This window comes from Anarhichas minor, unplaced genomic scaffold, assembly GCF_050575085.1.
Source record: "Anarhichas minor isolate MPS153535 unplaced genomic scaffold, ASM5057508v1 ptg000045l, whole genome shotgun sequence".
NCBI classification, from domain to species: domain Eukaryota; kingdom Metazoa; phylum Chordata; class Actinopteri; order Perciformes; family Anarhichadidae; genus Anarhichas; species Anarhichas minor.
The window spans coordinates 6566521-6580854 of NW_027466491.1; the positions used below are offsets into that span (position 1 = coordinate 6566521).

At 42.9% G+C, this 14334-nt stretch overlaps 1 protein-coding gene across 5 annotated transcripts in view; it reads right to left on the reverse strand.

Moving 5' to 3' along the window:
• Nucleotides 1-14334, reverse strand: part of anks1b (ankyrin repeat and sterile alpha motif domain containing 1B) — a 158678-nt gene that overhangs the window by 48908 nt on the left and 95436 nt on the right. For all 5 annotated transcript variants that reach the window (XM_076111487.1, XM_076111488.1, XM_076111486.1 and 2 more), the window contains one exon: nucleotides 13249-13435. In XM_076111487.1, coding sequence (XP_075967602.1) covers nucleotides 13249-13435 — 187 coding nt within the window. The remainder of the gene's footprint in view (nucleotides 1-13248; nucleotides 13436-14334) is intronic.

The window sequence follows — 14334 nt, forward strand, 5'->3', positions numbered from 1 at the left end:
GGTGAAAGAGACGCCGCTGAAAGCTTCTTTTGATTCTCTGTAAATAAGTGTGTGTGTAATTGTAGACGCACGTCTGAGCGCGTGCTTCTGTTTTCGTCTGCTTGGCTACTCGCCTGTTGGTTTGTGCATGCTCATGTTCACATCTGCAAACAAGTCACACCTGAGGTCACAGCAATCGTCTTGCATGTTTAAATGATGTATTTCTCGTGATGCAAAATGCAAAATAAGAGGTCCTAGTCCATCATGATTATTTATTAGACTTCGCCGGAGCAGAGCCGCCGCGTTCAAACTCACAACGATAAATCTCCAACTCTAACGAGACGGTAGCACAGCGATAACACTGTGTTCCAACGAGGTTCAGGTTATAAGTCTGCTCCTGAGGTAAACAGCCCTGCTCCTATTTATTTATAGTTTGAAAAATAGTCTCTTACTCACTGTGTCGAAAACTAAATAGCAAATGTATGGAGTTACAATCATAAGTAGAGGTTTAAGAAAGGCAGGTGGAAGAAATCATACAGAATGAATTAAGGAAAGGTAGCAAAGATGGCTGATCCCATCATTATTTTTATATTACTAATAGGTGAAATGACTGTATAATGTGAAAGGGGTTGTTGGTGATGACAAATCACTCATTTAAAGCAGTAATGTAATGGTTAGCAATTGGCTAGATCAGGCAGAACAGCTGGTAATGTCTTCGATATCATGCATGGTAATCTGTCAGCAGGTAAAATGATGACATCTCCCTTATCTGCCTAAACACAAACACAAGTCTGAAAGAAGAAGCAAGAGGCTTCTCAGGATCTGATTGTTTTCCAGTCATCAGCTTATTAAACTATATTACAACATAATATTTTGCCTCGTCACTTTAATTGCACTCTATAAATAGCTGAAATGAAAACTCTGTGTGTGTCGAGTTCAAATCTCCTTTTATCTGTTCCCTGTCACTGTGTGTTAAGGTTGTGTACCAGGCCATGTAAACAGTCTCACCACTGATAAGCATCAAACACACACACACACACATACACACACCAACACAGAGTCTCTGCTGTCAGCCAGTTTTAGCGAGCACTTCATGACTGTCCTCGGCACATCCAGACACATTTCCATATGAAGCAATTACATAATACGAGTCGAGAATAAAAAATATTACTCTAATGCAAAGAGAGAATAAAAGTGAGAGACAATAACAGCCCTGGATTGGACAGCAATTTGATATCTTTTGGAATGTGCTGGTTCCATTACCAGGTACCAGGTCCGTGCAAGGTACGAACCACCCATTAACAGTCCTCCGGTAATGACTCATCATCTAGCACTACATCGACTGAAATCATCATCATTTCCTACAAAAAGCTGAAAGCTTTTTAGCTCTGACTAATCTTCAGCATTTTCCAGCAAAAAAGGGGACTAAGTGTCTAACAGATCAGCATTAATGCACAGAGAGTCGACCTCTGTCTTCAGCACAGCGCCGCCCTTTTTATGCCTTTTACCTTTGAAGGTCAGATTAATTACACAAAGAGCATTTTTGAGATAATCAACGACACAAACAATTCCTACACTTCGACTTCACCATGAAGGCATCAAAAAGTGAAAACATATTTTTCGCTATACTTTTAATTCTTCCTGTATGTGATTCTCTCAGCAGCCCTGTCGAGGATCCGTCATCGCTCTCTCTATGCTTCTCCTCTTATATGCTTTTTTAAGATGACAACCGTTGGCAACAGGTGAGCCTGTTGGTTGCTATGGTAACAGAGAGCCCCCAGCACCGGCATCTCTCCCACTTTTTCTCTTCTTTTTTTTTTCGGGTGGCTGAGTGTTTTTTCGGCCTTCAGGAGAGCGAGGGGAAAGTGTGCGGCTGACAAACACAGCAATCAAATCAGCAGGTGTTTTTGTTTTGTTTGTCTAGACAGAGAGAAATATGAGAGGCGGAGCTGATACATCTGTAAGTGCAAAAGTACTGGTTTGAGGAAAGTTACATGAAGGCTTTCGGAAGGTGTAGATAGAGAAATAACATCAGCCGAGCTGATGAGAATATTGACGAACTATAGGAAGGAAAACACGGCAAACATGGCTCGCTTCTCTTCTTCTTTCCCTGCAAACAATCAATTGTCTTGTGTGTCCATGTGTGTGTGTGTGTGTGTGTGTGTGTGTGCGTGTGTCTCTTACCTTGGCATCCAAAGCAAGTGCAGCTCAAACTAACAGACTTTCATACTGTATGTGCTGTACACACTCGTCGCACTCCTCACACTGCTTCTGCTGAAATGCAGCAAACGTATAAGAATCCGATGGAGAACCAGCGGCTGAATCACTCTGCATACCTGCATTTTTTTTATTGCCAAACTAGTATGCAAACGCACACGTAAACACACGGGCAAGTTGCGGCACGCAGCGGCTCAGCCCGGGACCTGATCGGTATTCAGATGTTCATCTCAACACAAACAACCACGGTAATGCACGTGTTTAGAGAATTAACCCGCAACAAGTGAAGGATCATAAATCATAAGTAAATGATTTAACAACTCATATATTATCGATTGACTGATGCAATGGTGCGTGGCGTCATCACTTCCTTATCTTGATGAACTGTAAGAGGTAAAACCTTCAGCTGTGTATATCCACCCACCACCCAGCTAGTGGAGCACAGGCAGAGAAGAAGAACGTGAGTGGGAGAGATAAAGATCTGAAATTGAGCTTTTATTCAATGTATCTCATCTACATCTATTTATGGAGAAAAAACACTTGAAATTCATCTCTCCTGGGGAGTCCAGCGGTTTAAGATGCATACAGTGGCTGTGTCCCACTTCCACACTACATACTAACTAGGTTTAGCAAGTAGGTAGTGTATCAACACTGGAAAAGTGAGTACAGTAAGTACGCATACTAGATCAGCGTGATTTTTGAGTGGACTGTTGATGGACACAGTATTGTCGCACATAGAGGATATGGATGAGTTGCTCACAGCTACAACACAATGGATGCGTTAACTGCAGATCATAAGACAGCTGCAGGAACATCTGATCATGAATTAGTTATGAAAAAGGTTGTTTTTTCAAATAAAGCACTAGAAATAACAAAAATACGTATTAAATCTGTGAAAGTACACTTTCCTGTCTCTGAGTGCTACTTTTTGTGACAGTGGTGATTTAACTTTCTGTTATGCAATAATGTATATTAATTGGAAAAACATACTAGGAAAATTTGAGTCAGACGATTCATTAGTGTCCCACAACAATTTGTTTACGTTCAAGTGATACCGCCCTCTAGTGGTTGTAGTAATTATCACTGGAGCAAGTGTTTTTTTTTTAATGTGCCTTAACCATCGCCGTGTCACGTCATTAAACAGATTTATTTTTGGAAGGCACAGACAAATGATGATCAGAAAATGCTTGAATGTGTCATTCTAGAGGGCATGGGAATTCTCATCATCTAAAATGTTAGTATGTACTACGGAGTCGAGTCAAAGCTCATGTAGCAGCTCTCTTCTGTGCATTTCCAAACTGAAATAAATGTATTACTATTAGCATTTTTAGAAAAATACATTTGTGCTTTGTCTGAGGTGCTGGGGGAGGGAGTTCCAGAGGGAGAGGGCAGCAATGGAGAAGGCCCTGTCCCCCCAGGTCCGATGCTTGGACAGAGTAGGGGGGGTAAGGAGGTTGGCGTCGGGGGGGATCTGAGGTTGGGAGCGTGTTGGTGCAGGAGGTCAGAAAGGTATGAAGGGGCTAGGTTGTGAAGGGCTTTGTATGTGATGAGGAGACTCTTGAACTGGAATCCTTGCTGTATGGGGTGATGCATTTGGTGGAGATGTAGAGCTGGGTGTCGTCAGCGTAGCAGTGGACGTGGAAATGCTGTTTTTGCAGTTATGAAGAACAAATCAATGTACTTTACTGATTTGTAGGAACAGGGAATGACGTCATAATCAATTTTCACAGCAGATACTTCATCTTGTCATAGCAGGAAAAACACAGGTGTCACCAATAACACTGAAGAGAGCTTTGTTACATTCAGGGACTGTAAGCCATGAGAGTTAGGCTGTATCAAAAGACTGGGACATTCACAGTTAACATTATTAGTTACACCTGTGGTATACATTATGGCAGACCCGCATGAAAGAGGTGTATACGTGCATCAACAAAAAGCAAGACAAACTAGGACTTTGGAATACCACTGCTAATTAAGCTCCTCCATTTCCTCTGTACATCGCAAGACACCAGTGTCAGCGTTTTTTGGTGCATATGCTGACTATCTTTAATATACTTAAATTTGTCACTTTTGTGTGAACACACTTCATGCTTACAAAACTGCTTAGAATTAGTTTGCTATGTTGCATTGAGTCAACGCTCTGGTCTTTAACCAGCTCATATTGGCCTGTAAAGTAAAAGCTCCTCCAAAATAATGACCTCCACTTCCCCTGCAAGCTAGCAATCACTTAACAGAAGCAAGATTTCATTTCAGAGTGGTATCTAAATTGACATTGAATTCTAAATGAAGCCCTTCATATAAAATTAAAATCCAGAACCCGATGAATTGAGCGGAGGGCGAAAACAAAATACAAACATATATATATGTTTATATATATGTATATGTATATCCTTGATAGAGGGTTGAATCCATTCTCCCATCCATTTTCGGCTCACTTCCTTTCTCACACACTGCAGATGGGAGATGCAAGATGTGTTTAATTGCCTGTTAATAAATGTTTGCCGCAATGGTCAACACCACCGGTTTCTTGTCCAGCGTTCAGGGTGGGGGGGGGGGGGGGGGATTAAATTAGTTACGGGAGGCGAGGCTTGCAGCGAGGCTGAGGGAAAGTGAGGAGGCGGACGGGGAGCATTTAACCGTGAATGACAGAAAGAGAGACAGAAGTGAATGAGAGCTCGGGAAAGTGGCTGGAGAAATAAGAGAGTGACACAGTGAAGGAGTGAATGAGGGGGGGGGGGGGGGATTAAAGAGTGGCGATACAGAGCTGGAGGTTATATGTCAAAATGGGAGGGAAAAGACACTGGGGAGACTGGAGCAATGCTTGATATGTTGTAGCTAAGCCATTCAGTCCACACAGCAGCACAACAGTCCACAAATTACATCTAATACAAAAAACCTCATTCATTATTGATTTTCATACTGACTGATGAGGCTGCAACGGTTCATGTATTCATACCAGACCGTCGCGGTTCGGTGCACGCAGAATACACACTGTATAGATAGATACACGTAACGTGGAACCAAAGTATCTTAAGCGTAAGTTCCGCCCCCACCCATTTCTTAGCCGTACGGCGTTAAGCGACATATGCTTAACATATGCCGAGGCTAGCACAACAGATCGGTGTGAGAGTCAGTCATACTATGGCGAGACACAAACGAAACATGGGAGCTGAAAGAGACACGCCTGCATGTCTGGTCAGCTCCGACAGCACACAGCAGAGAGAGCTCTGCATCATCCTCGTCTTTGAGTCTGCGTTGCTCCTCCACAGCACCGATCAATGGGATGACAAATGTTTGGGTGCTTTGAATGTTTCAATATAGCTAAGGTGGAACTAACTGAAACAATCCTCCTAACAATGTTTTATTTTGTATTTTTTCGAGATGTTTTTCAGTTTTAAAGGCTATTGTGACCTGCTGCCTTTTTGGAAAGTGTTCAGTGTTTGAAATGTTCCTTATCTTCATAAAAAAAGAAAGAAAGTTGCCAGTGGGTAAAATACTACCTGCATCCCCAGCAAGAGGATCAAGAGGTCTGTCTTTGAGACTTGCACTAATGTCTGTTTTTTTGATTCACCACAACACACATCTCAGCGTCGGCGACACAAAGACAAAACATCATGGCCTCGGTCTCCTAATCCCTCCGCCCTTCACTTTCCTGTCTCTCCTGCCTCGCCCTTTTTTGGAATTCACTGATAGAATGCAAAAGCCCCCCCCCCCCCCCAGTCACTGCCACGTGATCCAACTCCGTCCCAAACAAGCACATTCTGTAACACCAACCTTGCTGATAACGAAGACGCCATGAAGAGTCACAGCCAGCAAGGTCACCAAAAGTTTGCCTAATCTGGAAAACTTCTGTCTCAGCAGGATTTAGGGAAGTTATCCGTGTGTTTATCTTCAGTAGGCTCAGCTACCGTAACGCTGCCTTCACAGGTCTCTCTAAAACGAAGTTGTTCAGACCGCTGACGCTGACTCAGAAGGCTGCTGCGGGAGTCCTCGCTAAGACCAGAAGAATGGATTAAATCGCTCAGCTCTCAGATCTTCACAGTGGTTTCCTGTGTTTCCAAAAATTCATTCTACTACTGCCGCTCCAAAATACATTTTTAATACGGCAAACTCACAGAAATCTTGAGATCTGCTCCAACTCTCAGTTCTTTTAAATCAAAGCCTGAATCTGTTTGCCACTGCATTTTATTAAGTTAAAGTTAGGACTATTCATATCTCGCCCTGCACTGCAGCTGCACTGTTATTTCTAATCTACTGTTGATTTGTCGTATTCTATTTCAGCTATTTCACACTTTTTACACTTTTAAAATCTTACTTGTGTCTTTTTAAATTGCCAAATGTCCTTGTATATATTTTCTTAATGACTTCCTGTCTTAGGTAAAGCACTTTAGAATTGCCTTGTTCTTGAACGGTGCTTTAGATAAACTTGCCTTGCCTCCATCGTTTCCCTCATTTCTGTGATAAATGACTAAAATGAACTGTTAACCTGTGAACGCAGGCAGACACACGGACACTATAAATACTACACACACACACACACACACACCATCTCTCATACACTGGGATGTTTTCCTCTGTGTGTGTGGTAGCATGGGAGGGCTGGGAGATGATCCAAACATCTGATAGCGCCGTGTTCCTCCGTCTCTGAGACTGTTATTAAAAACTACAGAGTAATATCTGAGCTGTCAGTCATCCCAGAGATTTAAGACTGAAGCCTATTTCCTGAGCGCCCTGGATAAATCACTATCAGCTCCCTGAGCCACTATCAGACTCCCTGATTGCTGGGCTAAGCTTACAAACCCCACATCAAGACGGCACAGGGCCGCCGCTTCATGGATTCACCGTCACAGGAAGTCCTTTTAAGTCTGGATCGTTGATTTAAGAACATTTTAAGGCAACAGGAAATTATTACATGCGAGACCCGTAGAAGTGCTGCCTTCAAGTGCTGTTAAAAAGGTCACAATCATCAGCTAAGAGCATAAAACTCCTAAGTAGCACTCGGGGAAGGGAGTTTCAAAAAATACCAAAGATATGACGTTTAACCCTTAACGGTCCTAGTGAAAGCTTTCCCTGGCTTCATCTATTCTTCACTTCACTCGATGCTGAAACCTGGTATCAGGTCTGTAAAACCAGAGCTAATGTTACACTAACAGGTGCAACCAGGTCAGTCTTAACTCCCCCGCCTCCCCCATGTGGGAGGCAGAGAGAGAGAGAGAGATGGGACTCCTTGCTGAGGGTGTTATTTCATGTCTGATAGCCTGTATGTATGAAACCAGCCTTCAGGCTCTGAGGGGCCAGTCTGTAGATACTGACTTCACACTTTCATCTCCGATTCGAGTACGTCAGTAGCCCATTATTCAATTCTCCTGAAGTCAGGAGTGACGGAAGTCTCTCGCTTGCGTCAACGAAATTAAATGAGTGTTGTGTGAGTGCATGTGTGTGTGTGTATGAGGCATGGAGGGACGGTGAGAGTTAAATTGGATTCGAGGTCGCCACTGATTAACTGAGTGTGTGTGTGGTTGCGTGTGTCTGGGATGCATGTGCGTGTGTCTGTAGCAGTCGTATCGCTTCACTTTATTCTCTCCGATCGGGTCCTTTATTCTCCTCGTCAGTGCTGCTGAATGTGATCAACCGCAGGATGAGTGTCTCTCTGCATCTGACTGAATTCTGCTACTCTCTGTTCTGTTATTTTGAACTTTGTCTGTGCGTCTCTGTGAGCCTCTTTTGTGTTCAGAGCTTCCACACATGACTCACCATCACCTGCAGCCAGGTTAGCGGCTGTGTGAGGCTGTGCAGCAGTTCTTAGAGGTAAATGTTACCATCGGCGTGCCAACATGCTCACAATGACAATGCTACCATTACAATATTTATCATGCTCAACGTCGTAGTTTAGCTCGTTAGCATTAACCAATTAGCCCTAAATAGAAAGTACAGCTGAGGCTGTAGGAACGTCATTAGTTTAACAAATACGAGTTCATGAATCAAAAAATTAGCCAAGTCAAATCTCACACACACACACACACACCAAAAACAAAGCCTTCCAATCGTAACCTGTCTTGTTAGCACAATTGCCTGAGGTGAAAAATAAATGATACAAGCACACAGAATGTGTGATCAAAACTGTCCCACTCAATAATGAAACTATGGTGTTAATTAGAGCGACATCTCTGAGGGCGGAACAGTTCGGAGAGGACGTTTTACGACAAAGAATAGCAACGTCTTAAGGCGCACGACTGTGAACCCACGACTATGTCAGGGAGGTGTTGCTCCAGCTCTGTAGTAACCTGAACATACATGAGGAGGACAGAATAATAGAAACTGTGCATGTATAGGATACAACCACCCTAAATAAACTCTCACAGATGAATATATGCAAGGCACATTCAACCTGAACGTGAATAATCCTGTCATGTATGTAAGAGGAGAGGAAATCTACAGACCGTGATGTTGCTTTTCGGCTTCATGCAACATTTTTTGGGGGAAAAATGTTATGCGCACACTTGTTTCTGTTCAGCAATGATTATAATTATATATGGGCAGTCATAATAATAATGGAGAATATCACTGGCCACTAATAGCAGGTTTATTTCATGAAGCGTTAATGCTGAACTGGCACAGATATAAAATGGAAATGGCTTCAAATGTGATTGTGTGTAACAAAGACAGAGCATGTGAGCATGTGAGCGCGTGTGCATGAGTCTCCCATTAATGCTGCAAACAAAGGCACTGCGGACTTTGAGTATGACTTAATGATTTGGTCACATCAGGCTGCCAGACCCACTGTTCGTCTGTGCAGACGAGCGTGCTTGCAGTTGTGAGTTGATGTCGAGCACCGGAGGTTTAATGAACTTAACTCTTTCACGTAAACACACAGCCAGCGCGGGCACTCATGCGCATACAGAGCTGTTGATCGCTTTGCCATTTACGACTCATTAACCGTAAGAGCTCATCGATCACTCGGCCTCCTCTGTGGCCATTCGCATTATGAAGAGACGATGAAGTCGTGTTTTTTTTTTCCAGGCGCCTGTTTTTCACAAAGTGACCAAGACAACTCCAGACGATTTTATTTTCTTATGGTAATTTAGAAGCAAGAGCAACATTCGCATTCATCTTGAGTTTTGTTTCTGGCTGAACTCTTTTTTGCTCAGTTTTGTTCTCCACCAACTACGAAGGGAAATATCTGACTCTTTTCCTTCTACATGCTTCGTTTTGTTCACTAGCTAGTCACCAACTTTGTCTGAGCAGGTAGTGTACAGTTAGTTTAAAACAGCTGCATTCTGCTTCTAGAAACAACGTGATAAAAATAGTTTGGTTTCAGTTTGCAAAACCAAAACAAAGAGCCTCAAGTAGTTAAAAAGCTATTTTGAGTTAATCGCAATTATCAAGCGCTGTCACATTACATGTAGTCGACCGACCCATTGGTTATCTAAAATATTGATTAGTGCAGCTTTAAATGTTATCTTTAGACAAACACATGGAGAATATGTCACATGTATTAAGAGAAGAAGCTACAAAGTGTTCCGGCAACTTAAAAGCTTCCAGTTGAGTAAATACAGACCTGCGGATTAGTTTGTTACGGACTTGTCGCGGAGAGGGCCAATGCATAACTCATGGAGGACAACCGCATCTGCAGTTGCACTGCTTTTACATTAACACAGCATTTCACTTGGCACTCTGCACCGAGGGAATATCTTCTCCGGCAGTGTCCGACGTTACGTAAACCGCAGCTCCGTAGCAGCAGCAGCAGCAGCACCAGTGATGGATCAGGTTATAAATAGAGGACTCCTTTTTATCCAACTGCCCACGCAGGTGGCCGACACCTGCATACTCTGCTGCAGGGCCGGAGATCTATTGTGTAAATGTTGGATTGGTGTCGAAGAGCGGTTCAAGATTTTTTAGGAAGAAAAATTTGAAGAAATGAGAAAAAATGAGAAGAATAAAAAGAAGAGAGACAAATGTTGACAGGAAGGAAGGAAAGACCTTTTATGGTGTGCTGGCAAAAAAAAAGTGTTCCCTTCACTTTCTTGTCCTCATTTCTCTGTCCAACCCCCTGAAATCTCACATTTCATTCTCTCCATTTTTCTGATTCTGTTCATCATCACACCCCAACACCCCCCATCTCCCCCCTCCCCCTGCAACATTAGACTCTCTCTCTCTCTCCCTCACCCACTCTCTTTTTTCACTGGCATCCTTTGAATTCTGTGACTCGTTGCCTGCTGTACCCACATACATATATACTCCCTCTTTCTCTCATCCTCTCTCTCTCTCTCTCTCTCTCTCTCTCTGTAAGCCACTTGTTACCATGGCAACCCCACAATGGGCCTTATAAAGCTAATAAGTAAAGAGAGCAGGAGAGATGCGCAGAGTAGCAGGAGGAGGAGGAGGTGGAGGAGGAAAAAATTTAATGGAAAAATAAATGGGTGTCAATCTATTCCTGGTTATGGGGCTTCAGGCGAGGAGAGCGAGGTAGAGACGCATATAGAGAAAGTCAAACAAACAGATGTACACATATTATTATAAGTGCTTTATAACTTCCTGCTATTAGTGTACTTGTTACCTGCTCACAGTAAATCATTCGATGCAGATTCAATCTGACTTCTACTCAAATCCCTCCAGTGCTTCAAGTTCTGTATGTTTGTATCAACAGTTATATTTATTTATTAGAGGTCCCTCGGTAGCACTAGTCCCGAGCGAATAGAGCTTAAGTGATGTCATTCATTCCTATGGACCAACAGTTTCACATTCCCAAAAACTTGCTTTGATGTACAGCAAATTAAGCTTACGTGTTGAAATTAAAAACAAGGGCTTTGCAACAGTGAGATCAATAACTGCTCGTCAGTCTTTGTCCTGAGGAGACATCAGTCTGTCCTGAGGAGACATCAGTCTGACATCAGTGAAGACTCATTATGTTGGTCTGAGAGGGAAATAACACATTCCTGTTACATAAATGCCATGGCAACGCTTCAATGAGAATAGTAGATAAAGACGTCTCATTCAGGTTTACGTCTCTCTGTGTGTGTGTGTGTGTGTGTGTGTGTGTGTGTGTGTGTGTGTGTGTGTGTGTGCGTGTCCACCTGTGGATTGATAATGAATGCGTTTGTCTTTCGGGGCACTACACAGATCAAAGTGTAGCTGTGGCTCTGAACTGCTCCTGGATGAAACACACACACACACACACACAGAAATTGCCTCCCGCCTGGTCGACTTCCCTGCTTTGCCTCTTCTGTCGGTGTCTGATAGCAGCGGGTGAGAGGGGGAAGTACTCACGACCGCATCACAGGCTAACTATCGCCAAGGCCACCACTTTGCCGTGACAACAAGGAATCTCATCGCTACGGTAAGGGATTAAGCGAGTGACTAGGAGATGACACAAAGGAAATTAAGGTCGGTACACCGAAGGGTCCTCAAGACGTGGAAAACCGCTATATTCCAGCGACATATAAATCTTGTTTTTATCAAATGTTAGCAAAAGATTGTTACCCAAAAAAATGGCTATTTTGGGGTTCATGATGTAAAAACAATTATATTGTCAAAGAACTAAAATGTGCATCAAAAGATGGCCAAGATATACTGTAGGTCTTTTCATCTTGATAACGATATATATCACAATATAGCATGTTTTCTGATTATTTAATAAATGTGAATTAACCACATGGTTTTCTATTCTCTTGTTTGTCTCAATTATTCTCAATTAGTTATCAACGTAAATAAAAGTAATTATAAAAAAAACATTTTTGTTATTATGAATTTAGAGGACGTAATTGTGTACCACGACATCTCAATATTTGATTTCATTACAATACGATTCTATTGAAAGATGATATTTTACTATATTGAAATATCGCCCAGCTCTCGTGTGCGTTTGTGCAGATTTCAGAGGCAGCCGCCCTCATTTTGAGATTCTTATGAGAAAACACCTCAATATTACATGGAATATTCCTTTTGGAGGAGAAACTTCCAAACTCAGCGGGGGGGGGGGGGGGGGGGGGGACTAATAGAGCATCTTTTGCTGAGCCCAGTTTTTAAGATATCCGGTGGAGTTTTTCCCCTGAAGTGCTCATTTGCATCCTAATTTCAGTAAAACACACAGACCAATACACTAGATAAAAAACATGTCCACTTCAAAAAAAATCTTTGAAAAGTCCCCCTTTTCCTTGAAAAATAACTACATTTTGTATTTAACACTAATAATAGTATGTTTTTGCTGAAACATTCAATTCATTTCAACAGACAATTAATCAAGGCAAGGTAGCTACGGCTAAGCGCTATTGTGACTAGCATTACTATGTTCCCGGATAGCAGTTAGCGTTCCAGCTGCAGTATTGTAACTAGCCCCAGTAGGCACTGCGCCACTTCTAGAACCACTTTGTTTTGTATGAATTTTGCTTTGCAAGGCCTTACACCAGTAACAGCTATAATTAAAGCCAGGGTGTGCAGCCATACATTTGTCAAACCCACATGAGTTTATCTAAAGGTCAAAACTCTGTGTGGAATTATTCTTAGGGCTTGCTCATAGAGTGCTGTAGGCTGGAATCACAAACCTGTCTGCTAAATTGACAAAGACTTCCACGTTATTTCTGGAACTAGTGTATTTCTGGTCGCTTTCAGCATATTCTGAATCACATCTTTAATTCCCCCTTAGACAAAAACGTTGCAGTTTTCCCGGTTCCTTCTAAGATCTGTTAAGAGTCGAAGGTGTTTGCCTCTTGGCTCTGGTCTCACGTATGACAGGAGTAGAAATATGATTTTAATATCCTGAACTATATTCCACAGATCTAGAATATACAGCATGTATCTCCTCAGCCTTGAATGACAACAATCATAAGGTCTGATTGAATTGCTCTGCTTGGTGTCTGCACAGCAGACAGTCAAGAGACCTGATATCAAGCCTTTTCATATTGAGGAGATATTTGTGTTACTGATCCTCCTCCACGGGAAGATGAGAGGTCAGGGAAGAGTGTAATTCAGCAGGGCCGACGCTCACTCTCACTAGTTGAGAGCGACAGCTTTATTAACACTCTACCACCCTTCTGCCCACTTCATGAGTCTTACCCGTGAGCTGACAGTCGTCGTTGGAGCCTGCAGAGTCCTCCTGGTTAGGGCTGAGCGGAGGGCTGGCAGGGGGGCTGGTGCTGAAGCTGGCGTAGCCCAGGGACGAGCTCACCTCGCTGGGCTCACAGCTGTGGTTCACCGGCCTCTGGACTTCCAGGGACGAAGACAGAGAGGTGCGCTGCTTGGGCTGGACACGAGACAGGAAGAAGAGCAGTTAGAGAGACGAATATATAGATGTCAACACAGTGCATGTAAAGTTGTAATGCACGTATGAAAAAGGGACAGAGGGACAGCGGTAGAGAGAGAGAGAGACATCTTAGCTTACAGCAAGTAAAAGAGCGAGACAGAGTGCGAGAGAAAGCGAGCCAGAGGACAACTGAAACTGTAGACTGGCATCTGGTAAACAAATCTTACATAATGAGGCATTTGCAGCTCTCAACAACCTGCTGCTTTGCTTCACAAACAGCTCAGGCAATCAAAATCCTGCTGGTGTGTGTGTGTGTGTGTGTGTGTCTGTGTGAATATGTGTGAACTTAAAGTCAAAATAACCTGCTGGAATGTTGAGAGACATGACAAGACAACCTTCACGAGACCTTCGCTGTCTCACATGTCACTCAAGGCACAATGACTGCTCCTTGAGAGAGAAAGTGACGGGGGAGAGGTCATGAAAGGAAAGGAAAGCAGAGAAGGAGACGACGCTCCTTTCCATGCGTGGTGCACTCTAATCGGGCCTTGAAGAGTCTTCAGATCGACTGAACTGAACTGAGATAAAAAAAAAATTAAAAAAAAGCAAAACAAGTGCAGCGAAAAAGGCTGAACAAGAAAAAGGGCATGAAAAATAAAAGAGAATTGGACAGGGAGAAATGAAAAACAGTGGGTGGAAAGACAATGAGTGAAAATAAGAACACAGAAGAAAGAAAAGTGAAGGAACAAAGAACAAAAGAAAGATATGGTGGTAAGAGGGAGGAATTTAAAGAAGGAGATGAGAGAGTTTGGGCAAGAAGGAATGAAGAAAGGAATGAAGGAGGAAACGGGGACAGTAGGGTTAAGTCACAGTAGTGGCCAGTAGAATAGTAGGCTTTAGAG